Below are 17492 nucleotides of genomic sequence, written 5' to 3'. Positions count from 1 at the left end.
TATGCTACTTGGTAGCCATTGAAACTTTGAATTAAAGTTGCATTTTTGCTTGCACAAATGATTAGCCAGCTCTTTTGGTCCCTGTCTACCCACCAATATTCCTCTGAATGGATTAAGATGCCTCTTTAATCCAGGTTCCAGTGGGAAGGTCTAAAGGCCATTAGACCTCTTAAGAAAGCATGGACCTCTTTCTTAAACAAATTTAAGGAATACCCAGAAAAAGGCCTACCTCTAAGGGTGGCCCTTCAGAAATCTAGAAATGCTCAGGTTTTCTTGCCAGGAGTGGTCACAGCCACAGATGGTGTCAAGGAGGGAAATGGGGTTGAGAGAAGGAAAAATAGAAACATTTTGTAAATTTGACACTATTGCTTTTACCTTTTTTTAAAATTAAAAATTTTATCTTGACAACCTCCTACCTTCATTATAACAGAATGTTGTAAGCACAGTTTACACAGCACAGTGTTCTAAGAGGCTCAGAGTCCCAGCCAGGACCTCAAAGCTGGCAAGAAAGAGGAAGAGAACCCCAACGTGAGGGGCCCTGCTAAAATTGTCAGGTCCCTTAACTGAACCACATGATGAGTATAAAATAGTATCAGATGAAAAGGCACAAATACGGATCTCCAAGGCTCTCACTCTCCTGACTGGCTTCACTGCAGTGCCTCTCTGGCTGATGTAACTTACAGGTACGATGAGAAAATACCCCAGAACAAGGTTTGTTTTCCAGAGCCAGAGAGCCTCGGCTGCTCTGGGAAAGGCCGTGCTGAGCAATCATCCACCTCAGAGTCTCAGACACGGACTCTTCGTCTAAGATCCTCCCTTGCTTCCTGGATGTATAGAGGGAAAAAGCAACCACACCTGTTTTTCCCTGCCATTAAGAAAACAACCACCTCTGCTATTCCCTGCCATTCAGTTCCTCCCTCCCTCAGTGTCTGCGGCAATAATTGGTTGTGGAAGGTAGGGGTGGGAGGGGGAAGAGGGGGAAGAACTAGCATTGACTGTTTACTCTGTAGCAAGCACTGTGTTTGGACTTCTCACGTGGATCAGTCAGCTGTATTCTTATACTGAACGTAAGATGTATCATTATGCCTGCTTAGCATTCGGGGAGTCCGAGGCCTCGAGGGGTTAAGGAAACTTCTCCAGGTAGCATGCCAAGCTATGGCAGACCTGGGCTCTAATCCCGCTTTGAGTGTCTTCACACCTGGTCCTTACTGCCTCAATGCACCAGCCTCCCTAGAAAAGCCATTGAGATGCAGGTTTCTTTTCTTTATTGCCCTTTCCCCCCCTATTTTTATTTAATGGTCTCCTTCCTGTCTGACCTACCATGAGACCTGTCCCCTGTGACACATGCTGTGGCGCCCATTTACAGAGCTGAGTTTCACAGCAGAAGAACTGTTGTTTGATCATCACAATCAAGGCCTGAGAGGAAGTGAAAGGGAGGAGCTTCCAGCAGGAGGGAAATGGCCCCCGGCTGGGTGCCAGGCTCCCAGCATCCCCCTGTGACTCATCACACCAGCTCAGGACACCTAGAGAGACACAAGCGCTGTGACACCTGTGCACCTGCCCCCCCAACTCTGTCCCAGCTCTGGCCCCAGGGGTCTGCATGTAAATTCTCTCCCCCTCCCCAGGCAGAATGACGGGGGCTTTCAGAACTGACTCTCCCTTATGCTCTATATCTGGTTGGATTTTTTAAATTTAGTTTAGTTTTGCTTGTTTGTTTATTTTTAAAATGTCCTGCTTTCTTTTTCTCACACCCGGGGAACCCAGCTAACCCAAACACTCCTCTCTTCCCTGGCCTGTTGCGATCACCTTCTCACTGTTACCTTTCCTCCGTTCCACCCTCACACTGCTGATGCACATCTCACCTAGACACAGTTCCAACTTTGCTCCGACGGACAGTTTCTCCTTCTGCTTACGTTGTCTCTGAAGACTGCTGAGCTGCTCCACCTATGCCTTTAAATAATAATATGATCATATGGGGTTTATGACGTGGGTTCTTACCTTGCCTACTAATTATTTTACTTATCTTGTGTTTAACTCTCCATGTATTTTAGAGGCCATTTAAGGCCAAGATTCCATCTCATAATTGTCTGTCCTAATACTCCCAGCCCAGAGTGCACAGGAAGTGTCCATAAGTGGAACTGGACCACGGTAACATGGTGACCCTTCCTCCTTCCAGCTAACCCCAGTTCCGCATTCCCAATGCTCCAAGCCTGCCTCGCAGTGCCAAACCCAACTGTGGGGCATGTGACAGCTTCAGTGACAGCTGGGGAATGGCTGGTGACATATTTGATAAACCCAGGCTGGGGACAGACTGCTAGAGCCAGGGACGTGTTCTCATTCCTGCTCGCTCTTGTCTCCCAACCTCTGGGACCCTTGGGTGCAGGCTACACTTGCTCCCACAAGTTCAGGTAGGATTGCGTCTCTCTAGCCTTCTCCCAGGTTCTGTTTGTAGCCTCTGTTCCCACTTCACTTTTCCTGATGCTTCCCAGCCAACACAAACGCCACTCTGAGCTTTGCTGCTCTCTTAATTTTCTCAGATTGACCCATTTGCCCTGGAACACATCCAGGGTTCCTGGGCTCCTCCACATCTTCACATTGAGAAACTTTAACTGTACTTTCTGTACCCACCTGGAAAGCTTTGGCAGGTTCCCAACTTTTCCTCTCTGGCATCTGAACATAATAGTTCACGTCACTACATCTGGCATTGTCTGTGATGTGTCCTGATAAGCCAGCTTTTTCTTTGAGGAGCTTACACCTGGTGGCGGGGGGGTGGGGGTGTTGGTTCGGAATGGTCACCATGTTTTTTTCATTATCGATCCCTGTACCCACCAGCCGAGGAAAAGACTCATTCGGCATCTAGTGAAGTTTCGTGAGATCACTGTAGGTACCAGAGAATGCGGTTTCCCCTGGGAGTGAGCTCCGGCCTTGCCCCGTGCTGTGGACCACAGCATCCTTCTGAAGATCATGGGTTTCTCTGGGCAGATTCTCTCCCTTCCTGTGGAAGAAAAAGCTTGACGTTTGCCATGCCTCAGGCCTGGCATTAGGGATGCATTTGAAGTCCTGAAGGTGCCATCTCTTTCTGGCTAAAAAGAATTCAGTAACTTCAGTGGGTGGTGAGAATCATGAGGTGGATGAGAGCTCCGTACCCAGGCCACCCCCAGGGCCGAGTCAGGATGAGGCAAATAAAACAGAACTGGCAGGGTTTTCTGTCAGCCTTTTCAAGAAGTGCAATTTGCAGGCCCCCTGCCTCTGCAATGTTGAGGGCAGAGAAGCCGAGAGGAGGGAGCAGGCAACCTTGAAAAGAGCCGACAGCAGGAAGTGTTCCGCCAGGTGGAAGCCTCTCAAGCAGCCCGTGCAGAGGAGACCCGGGGACCTGCCTCCTGACCGAGGAAGTCGCCACAGGGCGCTTTGTGGTGAATCGCTTCCAATCCCATCAACCGAAGACTTAAAACATGTTATCATTTTTACCTTCTATGGAATTGTGTCCTTGGACCGATTTCCTAGCTGCAAAAGGAAATGCCTAATGGGTACTGGTGTGCCAATCTGAAAAGAGGGGCTGTATTGATCCCACTTAGGAATATTGAGACTTTCCAGGGACTGTGAGCACAGCGAGCTTTCGCATCAACATTCGGAAGTTGAATTTCTCCTCAGCGAAGGAGGGTACTCTTCTAGGGATTCAACCAAATGTGAATGGTATGAAGATGGAAAATGCAAGTTGGAAACAGCTGCTTTCATACCCCCTTTTTGCACTCCATCTTATTCTGCTGTAGGTTAGATACCCTGAGCGAAGCTGATGAGTCTGTTTCCCAACCCCAGGTGGCATTCTTTTTGCTTCTTTTTGCTTCTTTGGACCCTGTAACCCTCACCGTCATAAGGGTGGCCCCAGAGATGACTGAACAATTGATTAAAAGCTCATAACAGCCCTGGCCATGTGACTCAGTTGGTTGAAGTGTTGTCCCATACACAAAGAATAGGTTGTGGGTTCGATCCCCAGTCAGGGCACATACCTAAGTTGTGGGTCCGATACCCAACTGGGGCACGTACGGGAGGCAACCAATCGATGTTTCTCTCTCACATTGATATGTCTATCTATCCGTCTCCCCCCGCCCCACCTTCCTCTCTAAAATCAAGAAATATATCCTCAAGTGAGGATTTTTTTTGCAGTTAACTGTATTTTTTATCTGTATTTTTCTTATAGCAGATAAAAGCAGATGACAAGAAAACAAGCCAATGTGAAAGATGTCAAAAAATAAGACAGAAAGAAAGAACAGAGGAACACTATTCAGGAGAGGGGCATGGCAGGGAGGAGAATTGACAGCTCCCTACCAGCGTGATGGCAGAATGGAGGGTTAGGCCCTAAATCTGCTAATAGGTCTTGAGCATAGCTGAGCATTGAGTCTGAGCCCATTGAGCCCCACTCACAGAGGCAGGGAAGTGGCCCCAGAAAGTTTAGAGTGATTTTGGGCAGAAAGGATGTTTTTCCTTGAATCTTTCCCCCTTCTCTTTATAAGCTTTCACTTCCTTCAGTCTTTCCCTCAATAGTTTGTAGCAGCGTTAGCAAAACAAAACCAAAATGCAAACGCCTCCACAAGTGACAGAGGTCCGCAGGTGGACCTCATTCTCCTGAGACTGGTTCAGGTATTCCCTTGTCCTCTCGCAACCCTCTGTAGTCTCAGGAAGTGACACACAGCGAGGACAGTTCTCAGTTCTGTGTTCAGACAGTCATAGAAACGGGAGCCAGGGACACGCGGGGAAGGGCAGGATCTTCCTCAGGTGCTGCCGACTCCGTGAATATTATTAAAGGATATTGACTCGTTTTAACGCAAAGCCTCCCACTGCTGCGGAGACAGTCAGGCTTTGATACCATTCCCTGCTCTGCGGAGAACTTTCCTGTCCGACTCTGCAGGTTTAATTAACACATTAACTTGAATGACTGTGAGTCATTTTCTCCTTTTCTTGGGAGAACACCAGGCTGGACGATTAGCTTCTTAGGGGGGAATCTTTGAAGTGGTAGGTGGAAGATACAGAGCTTTGTCTAGGTGTGAATGAATATGCAAGAACTGCTTGCTGCAAATCCTTGAGAGTTTCAAAGGTAATTCTTGTTTGTTCGCTTTTTGTTTGTTTGTTTAGGTACAGGCCCCTATTGTGGTCTATGGAAGCACAGCATATTCCTCTGATAAATTACTTTTGTCCATCCATTGAGAAACCCGGGGACTGTACTAGGTACACTCATCACTAAGGGATTTGCGTGCTGTAAAATCTGTCATTTTTCCCCTTGATCATCTTCGATGTACTAGGCACTGTGGAGATAGGGAGGGATGGGATTCCTGACATAAAAGCTCTGCGATTGAGTAGTCTCAGATATTTTAGGATGATATTTCGATAGGATGGAGTTTCTGCCTTGCATTCATAGAGGGCTCTCTTGAAAGGCTACTAAGAAAGTTAAATATAAATATGTGTCCTATAATGTGACAGCAACTGCTCTTGTGCCATAGTTCTTTGGAATGAGGCCATTGCAAATGGTAATGTGTAAGAGGGGGTTCACGGAGAAGGTGGCCTTGATCTGGGCCTAAAGAGAAGAACGGCAGTCACTGAGGTGGGCACATTCTGAGCCAGTTCCGCTGGAGCGGGTGGGGCCCATGGAGGCGTGGCGGGGAGAACGTGCCCGTGTGCGAGTGGGAAGGAGCGGAGACAAAGGGTATCTTTCTAACGGGGACCCTGAAGAGGATGTCCCTGAGCTGCATAAGAGAAGCTTGTTTCACTGGGCTATTCAGTATACCCACTGCTTGAGAGGCCTCTGGATGCTCACAGATAACAAAGCAGCCCCTTGAAGGAGATAAAAACAAATATTATGGGACATAGCAGACTGGTACACAGGTTTGCATCCAAGCCTGAGGGGATCAATTTAACAAGACATAGAAGGGAAAAATACACACACACGCAGATGTTGACACCCAGCAATTCCTCATGGAGACGAATTCCATAAGGGAGCAGGGATAGCCATCACTTGGTGTAGCCCGGTGAGCTCTCAGAGTTTATATGTGATCAGCAGCATACGTGTGAATTGGCCTTCACACAAAATTATTATTTTAAACTGTTGTGATGCTGTTGCATTGGCATAAATATTTGTATATAGAGATATTAATATACATTTACATATGGACAGAGGCATACACAATGGTGTGAACTCTGTTCCCTTTAAATTCATGCAAAACAGTGTGGTTCTGGGTTTAAAAAAAAAAAGATAGAGTAAGGGGAGAGGAAGAGTCATACAGTCCCTGGTATATTGCTGCCGCTATATCAGTCTGCATGTTAAAATGCAAGGTATTCAGGACATGCTGGGGATTCAGAAGCAGGACATGGGTACTCTGGCTCCTTGGGGTTGTATTAAGAGTGAGCTGCCCCATCTTCTATTATCTTTATAAAGGGAGTTGTGTCTACTTCTCTGCCTAGCACTTTTAAAATGAATCAAGCATGAAACGTGCCCAGGACAATTTTTTTCCCCTGACATGGTGGGGCAGAAAAGAATAATAAGACTTGAAAGAAAAAAGCCACAGATTCTCTTTATCTGGATGCCCAGATACTTTGTAGTTAGAGCCAGTTGAATTGCATGCTTTAGGAGCCAGATATTTCAGCTATTTGGGGTGGGGGTGGGTAGGATGTATTTTGATCCAGTGAACACAATGGAATAGAAAGCCTTTTCAAATGTCAGTACTTACCCACTTGAGCTGCCTTGCTCCTTGGACATGCATGGTGTATCTGTAGCCTCAGTGATTCACTGGGTGAGCCATTTGGCTCTTCTCTGAGTGCTGGGGCTGGAGAGAGAGGACGAGACCCAGCAATCAAAGTACTCGGTACACAGTGACTCACTACTCATTCACTCTGAGGTTGGGGAAATACAATGGTGGAAGTTTGGGGTTTGTGAATGGGTTACAGCCAGGCACATAGCGGAAAGAAGATGTTCCAGATGATAATTTCAAGACAATAGCCAAATGACCAGAGGGCCCCAGAATGCCGACAGCAATGGGAATCTCTTGGCTGCCATCAGGGGACACTTCTGGGGGCACAAGAGGGTTCCAGGGGCATCATGTGAGCAAGGAAGAACTGGATGTAAAAGAAGATGAAGTAGTGGAAGGTTAGATCCTGTCTCATAGGCAGTGTTTCTATGCAGTTGCCCTTGGGGAGGACTAACAGTATAACAAATGGACTTGAACTCTTACCAACTATATCACCAACTGTAAATGGTCATAATAACTTCATGTATCACAAGGATGTTGTATGGGTTAAAGGAAATAGTACATAAGAAGTACTTGGATGGTTAAGAAAGAACTTACTCAGTGCCGGCTCCTTTTATAGCCTGAAGTTCTCGTTACTGTTGAAAAGACCAATACCGGCTCCTCTTGCCGGCAGGATATATGCCAGTCTCCCTAGCTTGCCATCCAAAGCCTTTCCCTCAACATTTTCATCGAAACTTATTTAGATAAGCCAACCTTATTCATATCTTGTTTCTGCTTATCTCACCACTTTGACCTCTGTTGTTCCCTTTGTGCTTGTCCTATTTTTGTCAGAGTGAATGCTGTCATTCCTTCAGGTCCCGACTGAGTCTTTGCAATGCCTGTGAAGCTTCCCTGATTGACTGCTGAGTCTATTCCCTCCACATCCCTTTGTACCTGGCTGCCTCGTGCATTTCTCATTATTTTAGTCAGATTTGAGGTATTTTCTCTGCTCTTGGAGAGCCAGGTCTAGAGTTAGCATTTCTGCATATCCCACACAATGACCCGGATGTGCTAGGTCAAGTGGGTCAACTGACTTTGTCACCAGGATGAACAGGATGCGAATCACAGTCCAGTCCAATATGTAGAGGGTATGTGATTTCCAACAATTAATCTTCCCAAGCCTCAGTTTCCTTACCTGTGAAATGGGAATATTAATATCTGCCATGCAAAACATATGTGAGGAGTAGAGATGACGTGTGGAGTGTTCACCTGGCATGTGGCAGGTGCTCCATAAATGGTAGGTACTGTTATTATTATTATTGATCTGATGAACTGATATTTGTGTATTCCATGTACCATAGGGTCATGGTGCCAAGTAATTTCTTTTCTCTATAGTTATACAGCTCTGCTGAATTTGGGAGAAGGTGGCAGCTTATCCAGGAAGGGGTTGTACCAAACAGGTTCTATTGGTAAGTCTCTTTAAAAAATTATTGTATTTTTATGTTACCATTTAGTTTCCTTATATCCCCCTTCCCTGCAATCACCACACGGTTGTCCATGCCCATGAATCCTTTTTCTTTTTTGCTCAATCGATCCACCCCCTAACCTCCCCCACACGCCTTGTAGCTCTCGCCCTGCTCTCTATCAATAAGTCTGTCTCCATTTGCATGTTAGCTCAGTTCGTTCATGAGATTCCACATGTGAGTGAAATCATATGGTATTTGTTGTTCTCCGACTGGTTTATTTTACTTGGCATAACGTTCTTCAGGTCCATCCATGCTGTCACAGAGGGTAAAATTTTCTTCTGGAATAGGACTCGACTGTTAAAAAAGCCTCGCTTTCTTTTGCTGCAATGTTAAGATATCACCTAGTGAATAAGCACTGGATTCATGTTCTCACCCAGCGCTCTCACAGGAGGTCTGTTCTTATTGACATACGCCCACACCCCCCAGGGCAGGAAATGGCATTGGAGTAGTAAACATTTTAAGAGAATATTAAAGTGGTGTCATAAATTACTTAATGAACCCAAAATAGATTATTGAAATTACTGAACAGCAGGGGCTTTGTAACTGTTGTTTCGTTATATTTTGATGTGACTTGTGCGACAGACACTTAAAATTTTAATAGTGACTTTTATTACTAAAAGCATTATGCACACATTTGTTCCATGTTCAAATAAGGTTTTTCTTGTAAATAAGTAGATCTTATTTAGTCTAAAAGTAGATCTTCCTCTCACTTCTGAGTTCAAGTTCCCTAGACCTTCTCCTTATCATGTGGGATGCAACCAATATTCGTAATTTCTTACTTAACTTTCCAGAAATGTTCTATGCATTGTCAAATATACTCTTAGTCAGCTTTAAGCTACTTTAACAAAAAGACATAGACTGGGTAGCTTAAATATCACATTTATTTCTCATAGTTCTGAAGGCTGGGAAGTTCAAGATCAAAGAGGGCTGGCGTATTTACCTCGTGGTAAAGGCCAGAGTATTTCAAAAAATACTGCAGAAAATTACAGAAGACTTGCTTATTTCTGTGTCCTCACATGATTGGAAGAGAGAGCTCTAGTCTCTCTTCTCCTTTTATAAAGGTACTAATCCCGTCAGGGCGACTTCACACTCATGACCTCATCTAACCCCCACTCCCTCCCAAAGGCCCCACCTGTGAACACCATCGCTGGGGATTAGCACTTCAGCAGGTGAGTTGGGGGCCATCAATCAGTCCACGACATTCCCATCCCAGACCTCCCAAAATTCATATTTTACTCACACACAAACAACATTCATTCCATCCCAAGAGCCCCAAAAGTATTAACTTGTTCCCGCATCAGCTCTAAAGTCTAAAGTCCAGTGTCTCATCAAGTGTAATTCAAATCAGATACAGATGAGAATCAAGGTATGATTCACACTGATGAACAATTTCTCTGTTCTGTGAACTCGTCAAACCAGATTAACCATGAGCAACCAAAATAAAATAGTGGGCTAGGCGTAAGGTAGATACCCCCATTACGAAAGGGAGAAGGAAGAAAGGGGCGAGAGCACTGAGCACCTGCCACGTGGTAGAAAGAGAGTGAACTTTGGTCTGTTTCTCTTCTTATTCAGACACTGAACCCATCCTGGGAGTCCACTGTCCTGACCTCATCTAAACCTAATTACCTCCCAGAGACTCCGTCTCCAGATACTGTCAGTTTCGTGGTTAGGGCTCGATCATATGTATTTGAGAGGGGGCAAAAACATTCAGCCCACAGATTGGCGTTTACATAAATGTTAGCTTATGTACACTGTTCCGCGCCTTGTTTGTTTGTGTTTGTTTGTCTGAGAGGATGCAGTTAACAATACACACCATCAGTTTCTCACATAGCTAAGTATCATTTTACTCTAAGAATATAGATTGGAGGTGAATCCTAGACTTCTTTAATGTACAAAAGTAAATTGTATGTGTTGGTGGGATGTGTGTGAGAGGAAAGAGAAATGTAGGGGAGAGAGAGAGAAAAGGGAGGAGTAGAGAAAGGGAGGCGAGGGGAGAAGAAGGGAGGGAACAGACAGCAAAAGAAAGAGGCAGAGAAAGTACTACATATATGAATATGTAGATATATATATACACATATATATTTTTTATTTTTATTGTTGACATTATTACAGATGTCCCCCATGTCCCCCTTCTTAACCCCCTTCCACTCAGCACCCCCCACCAGCCTTCACCACATTTTGTCTGTGTCCATGACCTATGTTTACATGTTCTTTGACTAAGCTTTTCCAGTCCCCGCCGACACACCTCCCCTCTGAGATCTGCCTGAGCCCATCCTCCTGATTAAACTAAGCATGGCTTCCCTCCAAGGGAACGGGAGACAATTGAAAAGAAGGGAAATGACACAAGTTCCCTGTGGCTTTTGTGTTTCCTAGGGCCTAGATGCTGGCAAAGAAAGAACACAGTACGGATATTCTAGTGTAGTTTTGACATTACTTGACAATCCCTTTGAATTTAGAACCTAAACCTGCCAAAAGATGTGACTGTTTACTCTAATGTATCTAATCTGCCGGTGCAAACACCACTTAGGTTGTTTTCAGACTTTTGCTATTGTAAACGGCGCTGTGAAGAACTAGCTCCGACAAGAGTTTCACTCTGCCTCGTTCACATCATCGGCGCAATGACCTTTCAAGAGCCAATGAGCTTCCTGCAGACAGGACAGTAAAAGATGTCTCCCCTTTACTCCTCCTGAAATCACACTGCCTCTCTCATCAGCCTTTGGACTTGCATGTACTTCTAAGAGAAATGCATTTTTATATTTCTCATTTTCAAACTGCCCTGAAACCCCTGCGGGAGTTGAAAGCCAGAGCCTTGCATTAGAGAAATCTCTTAAATGCGAATGAAGCTGCCTGGGAAAATGAAAGACAAGTCATTCTCAAACAAACTGGTCAAAGATAACACGTAGAGACCTCCATGTGGAATATCTTTCTCTCCCCCATCATAAAGAGACATTTATAACTACATGAGGTGTTTGCGTAGAGAGGCTGTTCACCTCTTTCCCACGCGGCTCTTGCTCAGGGATGGTTCCAGCGCTGCTTTCGGCACCCCCACTGGCTGCTCCGTTCCCCAGGAGCTCAGCTCTAGCTATCGCGGAGTCTCCCTTCTCTGATCAGCATTTCTTCTCTTTTTCTCTTACTCGATGTCTCTTATTCTTTATTCATGAGACACCCCATACCTCTGTGTTTTGCCTAGAAATTATAAATTCACTTGGGGAAAGAGGGTCCATGTTTTATTTTATTTTTTTATTCTCTCTTTCCCTTGGTGTTATGTATGCACAGAATGGTCTTGGAAAGTAAATAATGAAGGACTAAACTAATGTGGTGTTCCTAATTGAAGCTGGGAATGGAGTTGATGCTTTGCCCATGAGAACACGTGAGACAAATCTTTCCTCAAGTCCTGCTCCAAAGTAACTGAAAATATCTCCACAGGAACCAACACTAGAAGGTAGAGAGTTACAGCTCACAGAGGACTGGATGGAAGTTCATTCCTACCCACAGGAACAAAGGAAAACTAAAAGACAGGCAAGGGAAAAGAACTGAGATGAGACAATTTCCCGTAAGCGGCACATGGTGTACAATGCTTTACGGCTCACCTCACTGCAGGTCTGGCTTACACACAGCACGGGGAGGTGAATGGACCCCTGTCATTGCATCAGCGGGTGCTAATTGCAATCCCTTCCTATCTATTCTTTGAATGAGGGTCTTCTATCTGAAAGCCTGATTATCTAAGCCCTTGTACCAAATGTTATATGATCATCCTTATAAAAACTCCACACACGGTTGTGTAATGAATTCTAATCAGTCTGTCTGTTAAGTGAATTAAATAGTAGCCTGTCCCTCTGACTTTGGGAACAGAGAGACATCTTGCCCATTCAAGCCCTAACAGTGTGATAAGCATTATTCAAAGCTATTTAATCCTCATAGCAATTTTATTAAGTAAGGCTTTGCATTATTGTCATTAACAGATGGGGAACCTATGACATGAAGAGGTTAAGTAGTGTAGCCAAGGTCACAGAGCCAGAAATTGGCAAAGCCAGGATTTAAATGCAGGCCGCTTGCTCTGACATCTGTGCTGTACCAAATCAGCGACTCTGTGGCCTATGCCTGTTGGCCTTGTTTTCTGGGCTGGGACAGAGAGCCCCCGAAATTCAGCCCATGCAGGCAGATGAACAGAGAAAACCCAAGGCTCTTTTGGCCACCATGCTTACATGTGTCTCTCTCCAGCTGGGCTTGCCAAAAGGCCCCATGGGTTCTTTAAGGCCGCTGGTTTTTCCAGAGAGGGCATGAGACCTTGTAAATTGCACGGCACATGTGACTGTTAATGAAAACCTCTTGGTCTCTTCGGAATGGTCTGTATTTTCTGTCTCTGTACAACTTTCTGAGGCTGGCAGACAAGGTGTCAATCAAAGCCGTGTACATTAGACTTACTGCTGGAAACCCTTTAATTCAAATTCATAGGAACTGTGGGGCTGTCTAGGATTATACAGCAGGGGTAATTAAAAGAAGGCCCCTTTAATCATTTCTGCTCGGAGCCGGGCTATGGGGGTGTGGAAGGGACTCAAGGGGCCTTTTCTAGTGCTAAATTGAATTGTTAAGTTACCCTGAGTATCTTAGTGTTTCTCATAGAGAAAAATGAGGATGAATTTATATCTTTTCCTCATCTACTAGTACACTTGAGAAGTATCTTTTGGGGGGTATGGTGTTACTATTGCCTGGAAGTAGTCATTGGCAATTGTAAAATAATTATGGAATATAAAAGCTTATACTATCTCGGTGGTTGCTGTTAGCACTACAATAACTAACATAAATGTAAGTACTCCTCCAAGGAGTTCAGATTGCTTTCAAAACCAATTTACATGTATAGTGCATATTTTCAAACATATCCTACCACAATAGTGCTCTTCAGAAATCAGTTTTCTTGGGAGGCACTACAGGCTAGAGGCCAAGGGGCTTAGAGATAGTGAGACGTGAGTTCCAGATTCACCTTTTACTAAGTAAGGGAATGTGGGGGAGTTACTGAACCTTCGTGTGCCTCAGTTTTGTCCTCTGTAGAATGAGGATAATACCTACATCGTTCAGCGAGACGTTTCTTATACGTTGGTTTTATGCCTAGCAGCTAAGAATGGTCTTGAGTACCCATTGACTCACAGTAATAGCATTAATAGTGACTGACTTTGCACATCTGTTACTTTTGATTTCCCCTGTGCTGGCTTCATTCTCCGGTTGGCTTTCCCCAGTTTGTGGCAGTGAGGGACGTTATCAGCTTAGCCGTACATTCCAACAGCTTTGGCTCCCCATGAACCAGTCTGCCTCCTTTCCTCCATGTCCAGGGACTGGATGTGAGTGGCCTGGCTTGGATCTGGTGATGCATGACTCGTGCAGGTCAGACACATATCTGCTCTGAGAACTGAAACAGGAGATAGAGCAGAGACTCAGTCACACTGCATGGTTCAAGGATGAGGGAGAGGTGATTCCCAAAAAGAAAAAAAAATGGATTTCTCATTAAGAAAAAAAACACAGGTGGGTGAACTGAGCATCAGCAAGATAAAGTTCGTTAATAGGGATTTGTATTGTTAAGTAACTACAGAGGTTCAAGCACATGATAAGCCATACCTTTCGATTCTCATAACAAGATTGTGAGGTAGGGATTCTTACCCTTGTTTGATAAAATAAAAAGCTAGGTAATTTATCCACCATAATACATAATATGTAATACAGCCAAATTTTGAAACTTGGTCTGTCTGGGTTTATGGCCCTTGTTTGCAGTAGTAAAGATCAACCCCAAATTCAAGACTTACCACCCCCAACTTTTTCTAGTAATAACTGCTAGTTTAACAGTTCAGTAGTTAAGAACCTAAGTGTTGGATTTGATATTGAACAGGAACATGATATTGGAGGAACAGTGGTACCCAGATAAGTGAAACTCCTACCAAAAGTCAAATTTACTATTAGAGGTTGACAAATGTGATGTGTTGGGATCTGATTCAAGTTTAGGTCAATGCCGTTGAAAGACAGGTTCAGTTATAACCCACTCAGCAATGTATTATCTATGCAAAAGACGAGGCCATCTTAGGGCTGCTTCACTTAATTAAAAATAGGTTCACACTTAGCTTATTGATATGTTTTTATGACATACAGGGGACTGGCTGGAAATAGGGCAGGTGAAAGTTGATTACATAGTTTCTGTGACTAATTCACACATGGAAAATTAAGAGTTGGTTCAGCAATGAACCTTTGTTATTCTAGAATACCAGTGTTGTTACAATGATGTCCCTCAGGGGGCATTTGAGAGTGGTATTACATAGCAGCGAGATAACTCTATTCCTAATATGTTTGAGCATGTATACACACTCCCAATCTTCCTTCCCCATTGGTCAATGCCATTAATGTGATGACTTCCCTTATATCCTTGGCAACAAGTCACATTTATTAATCACTTGTGTGCCAACCTCTTTGCATATATATTTTTATAGTCAGATTAATAATGTGCAATAATGTATTGATCAAAACTTATTTCAAGATGTAAAAAAAAATCCAACCTATTTTTAAGAAAAAACTAAGTACGAGATACTGGCCCATGGGTCTGGAAAGTCAGGAGGTCTAACTTCACCTCAGCTTCACTAGGCACAGACACTCCTTAACACCATTAGATCTTACTCTCACCCCATTGCTCAGCACCCCTGTCCTCTGTGTTAGCTTCACTGTCAGCCAGATTCTCTCCTCCTACGGCCCCTAACAGTTTACTACTTCCCAGATTCTCTTTAGCAGAAAAGAAATCACCTTTTCATGTGTCACGCTGGGGAAATCCCTGGGAATAAATCTTATGGGCCCTGAATAGGTTACATGCTCACATTTAGACCCGGGTACAATCCATTCCAATAAACAACATGGACAGAAAATAAGGAATGGTGATGCCCCCCAAAAAACTGGGGAACTTTTACCAAAGGAATGGAGAATGTCAATGGGAGGGCATCAGCAAGAGGTGTCCATTAACAGGAAGTGTTTTAATTTTATTTTTAAGATGAGAAATAACTAAGATAAACATAAAAACATGTTACATGTTATTAAGTTATGGTTATGGAATTTAAATTAAGCCCAGGTTTGTCTGGATAAAGGGCCTGTGCTGTTGAAGCACCATGCTATTCTCTCTCCAGTGACCCCACTATTGTAGGGACTAATGAAGCCTCGCTTGAGCTCCAACTCCACCTGAAGCTTCTTTATGAACCCCACTCCACGGAACCTTCTTCTTAGAACTGCTCTGTTGGCACATATTTCCTGTTGGCCTCATATCTATTGGGGTCTACATCCAGTTATTAAAGTCACCTGTGTCAATATACCTGGCCTAACATACTTAACCAGGGTCCTTTCATCCAAACTTAAAAATAGTTTCTTTCTTATTCCAACTCATGTCATACACTCATCCTCCAGTTCCTGTTGAATATTGCTGCTGAGCCAATTTCAGATTTTTCTTTTCTTATTATGTATGTTTGACAGGCAGTGTGTTTTATGTTCACCAGGCTGCCACGACCCTTTCTTGTGCTCCTGCAGATATTCCAGTCATTGAACACAGCGTCTTCAAGACTTCTGAGCCACTCACGCCAAAGGGACTTAGAGGATGGGGCATGAGATAACTATAATCTTTTCTTTTTCCACACATGGGGTGAATGTATTCACTAACAAAAGAATCCTCTGCACTTTTTCTTTTCCAGACTCTGCAAACTGGAAATGGGATGGAATCTAATGATGCTACTAAAATATAATAAAACTCTATTCTATCAAAATACCTATATAATTTGGTACTATATTCTGAAGGGAGCATAGCTACGAGGGGAGACCCCGGAAAAACCCAGGCTTATCTTCTGGGAGGTGGGCCCCTTGTAGTACAGGCTTCCCTCACTAGGTGAGTGTTTTGGAAAACTCTCTGTATCAGTGGGTCAGCTGGCATTGTTGTGAGAGGCTGCGTTTGGCTTCAGTGAAATGTCTTTGAAGACTTTCAGTATGTTTGCCCACTTCATGATGGGCACTTTATGAGCACACCAGCCCACACCATGGTGAGTGTTCAGCCGTTCTTGACCAAAAATGGCATGACCCCCATGCCCCACCCTCCTGATCTCCGCCTGAGTGATTTTTTTTTATTTTATTCTCCTGGATGGAAAAAGTCCTCAAAGGGAAACATTTTGATGATGTGGAAGAGGTGAAACAAAAACAACAGAAGCCCTAAGCGTCATCAAAATCAACACATTTAAAAACTGTTTTGAGCAGTGGAAAAAGCCTCAATAGGTGTATTGCATCAAATGGAGAGTACTGTGAATGCAATTAAAGTGACTGACACTTAAATATGTAAGAATAAATACACAATTTTTGACAAGTAAGTTGCAATTTTTCGAGGTGTTCCCTCATATTTTTCGAAGCTACACTGTCCCTTCCTTCATTTAAACCTGTGAAGCAGGCCAGCATCTTAAAGATTTTCCAAAAGAACGCCATCACTTATTTTCAATTTTATGTCAAGCTGGGAGTATTGTAGAATGACTTGCCCTTCAAATCAGCTTTTCTTCTAGGCTTTCATATTCCTGTACTCCTTGTATCCTTGCTTTAGCACTTAGAGTTTCATTCAACTTTTCCAAGTCAGCATTTCCAAGTTCAAATCTCAGTTTCGCTATTTACCAACTGTGTGATGCTGAGAAATACTTCTCTCGGTGCTTCAGTTTCTTTCTTCCAAGGCTTTGAGAATGAAAAACTATATGTTGTCATAATAATTATTACATAACTTAGCATTTAGTATGTTCTCTATATTTGTGTTTTTCATTCCTTATATCCCTCTCCTGTTAGAACATAGTTATTTAAGGACTAAAACTGTCTTCAACTTGTTTCTGTCTACCATGTGTACAATAACAAATGGGACAGCAGAAACTTGTATGTATGCATACACACATGAAGTACCAACATTCACTGAATACATACATGCATGTATACACACACACATAAACCCACAAACACATATAGGTTGGAACACACCTTGAATGGACCTCATTGTTAAATTAGGCAGCCATACAGGTGGTCTTCCAGCAGTAGGCTGGAAGGTTTGACCTCTAAGCCATCAAAGTATATATTGAAGAGGGGACAGAGAATTCTAGGTCAGTAAAGGCAACACTTTCCCATGCAGTAAGCTATTTATTAACTCAACAGGCTGTCTTAAAGAATAATGAGATCCATGTTGGCAGAGGAATTTAAGCAAAGGTGGGGTGACTGCATC

The 17492-nt window shown here is 43.7% G+C and overlaps 1 protein-coding gene across 4 annotated transcripts in view; it reads left to right on the top strand.

The window, feature by feature from the left end:
• SORCS1 (sortilin related VPS10 domain containing receptor 1) overlaps nucleotides 1-17492 on the top strand; it is a 484554-nt gene that overhangs the window by 314027 nt on the left and 153035 nt on the right. For all 4 annotated transcript variants that reach the window (XM_045854533.1, XM_045854532.1, XM_045854534.1 and 1 more), the window contains exon 5: nucleotides 8112-8185. In XM_045854533.1, coding sequence (XP_045710489.1) covers nucleotides 8112-8185 — 74 coding nt within the window. The remainder of the gene's footprint in view (nucleotides 1-8111; nucleotides 8186-17492) is intronic.

This window comes from Phyllostomus hastatus, unplaced genomic scaffold (genome assembly GCF_019186645.2).
Source record: "Phyllostomus hastatus isolate PE091 unplaced genomic scaffold, TTU_PhHast_1.1 phas_scaffold_1066, whole genome shotgun sequence".
Lineage (NCBI taxonomy): Eukaryota > Metazoa > Chordata > Mammalia > Chiroptera > Phyllostomidae > Phyllostomus > Phyllostomus hastatus.
Note: the sequence above shows the minus strand (reverse complement) of the source record. Positions and strands in the feature narration are given on the sequence as shown.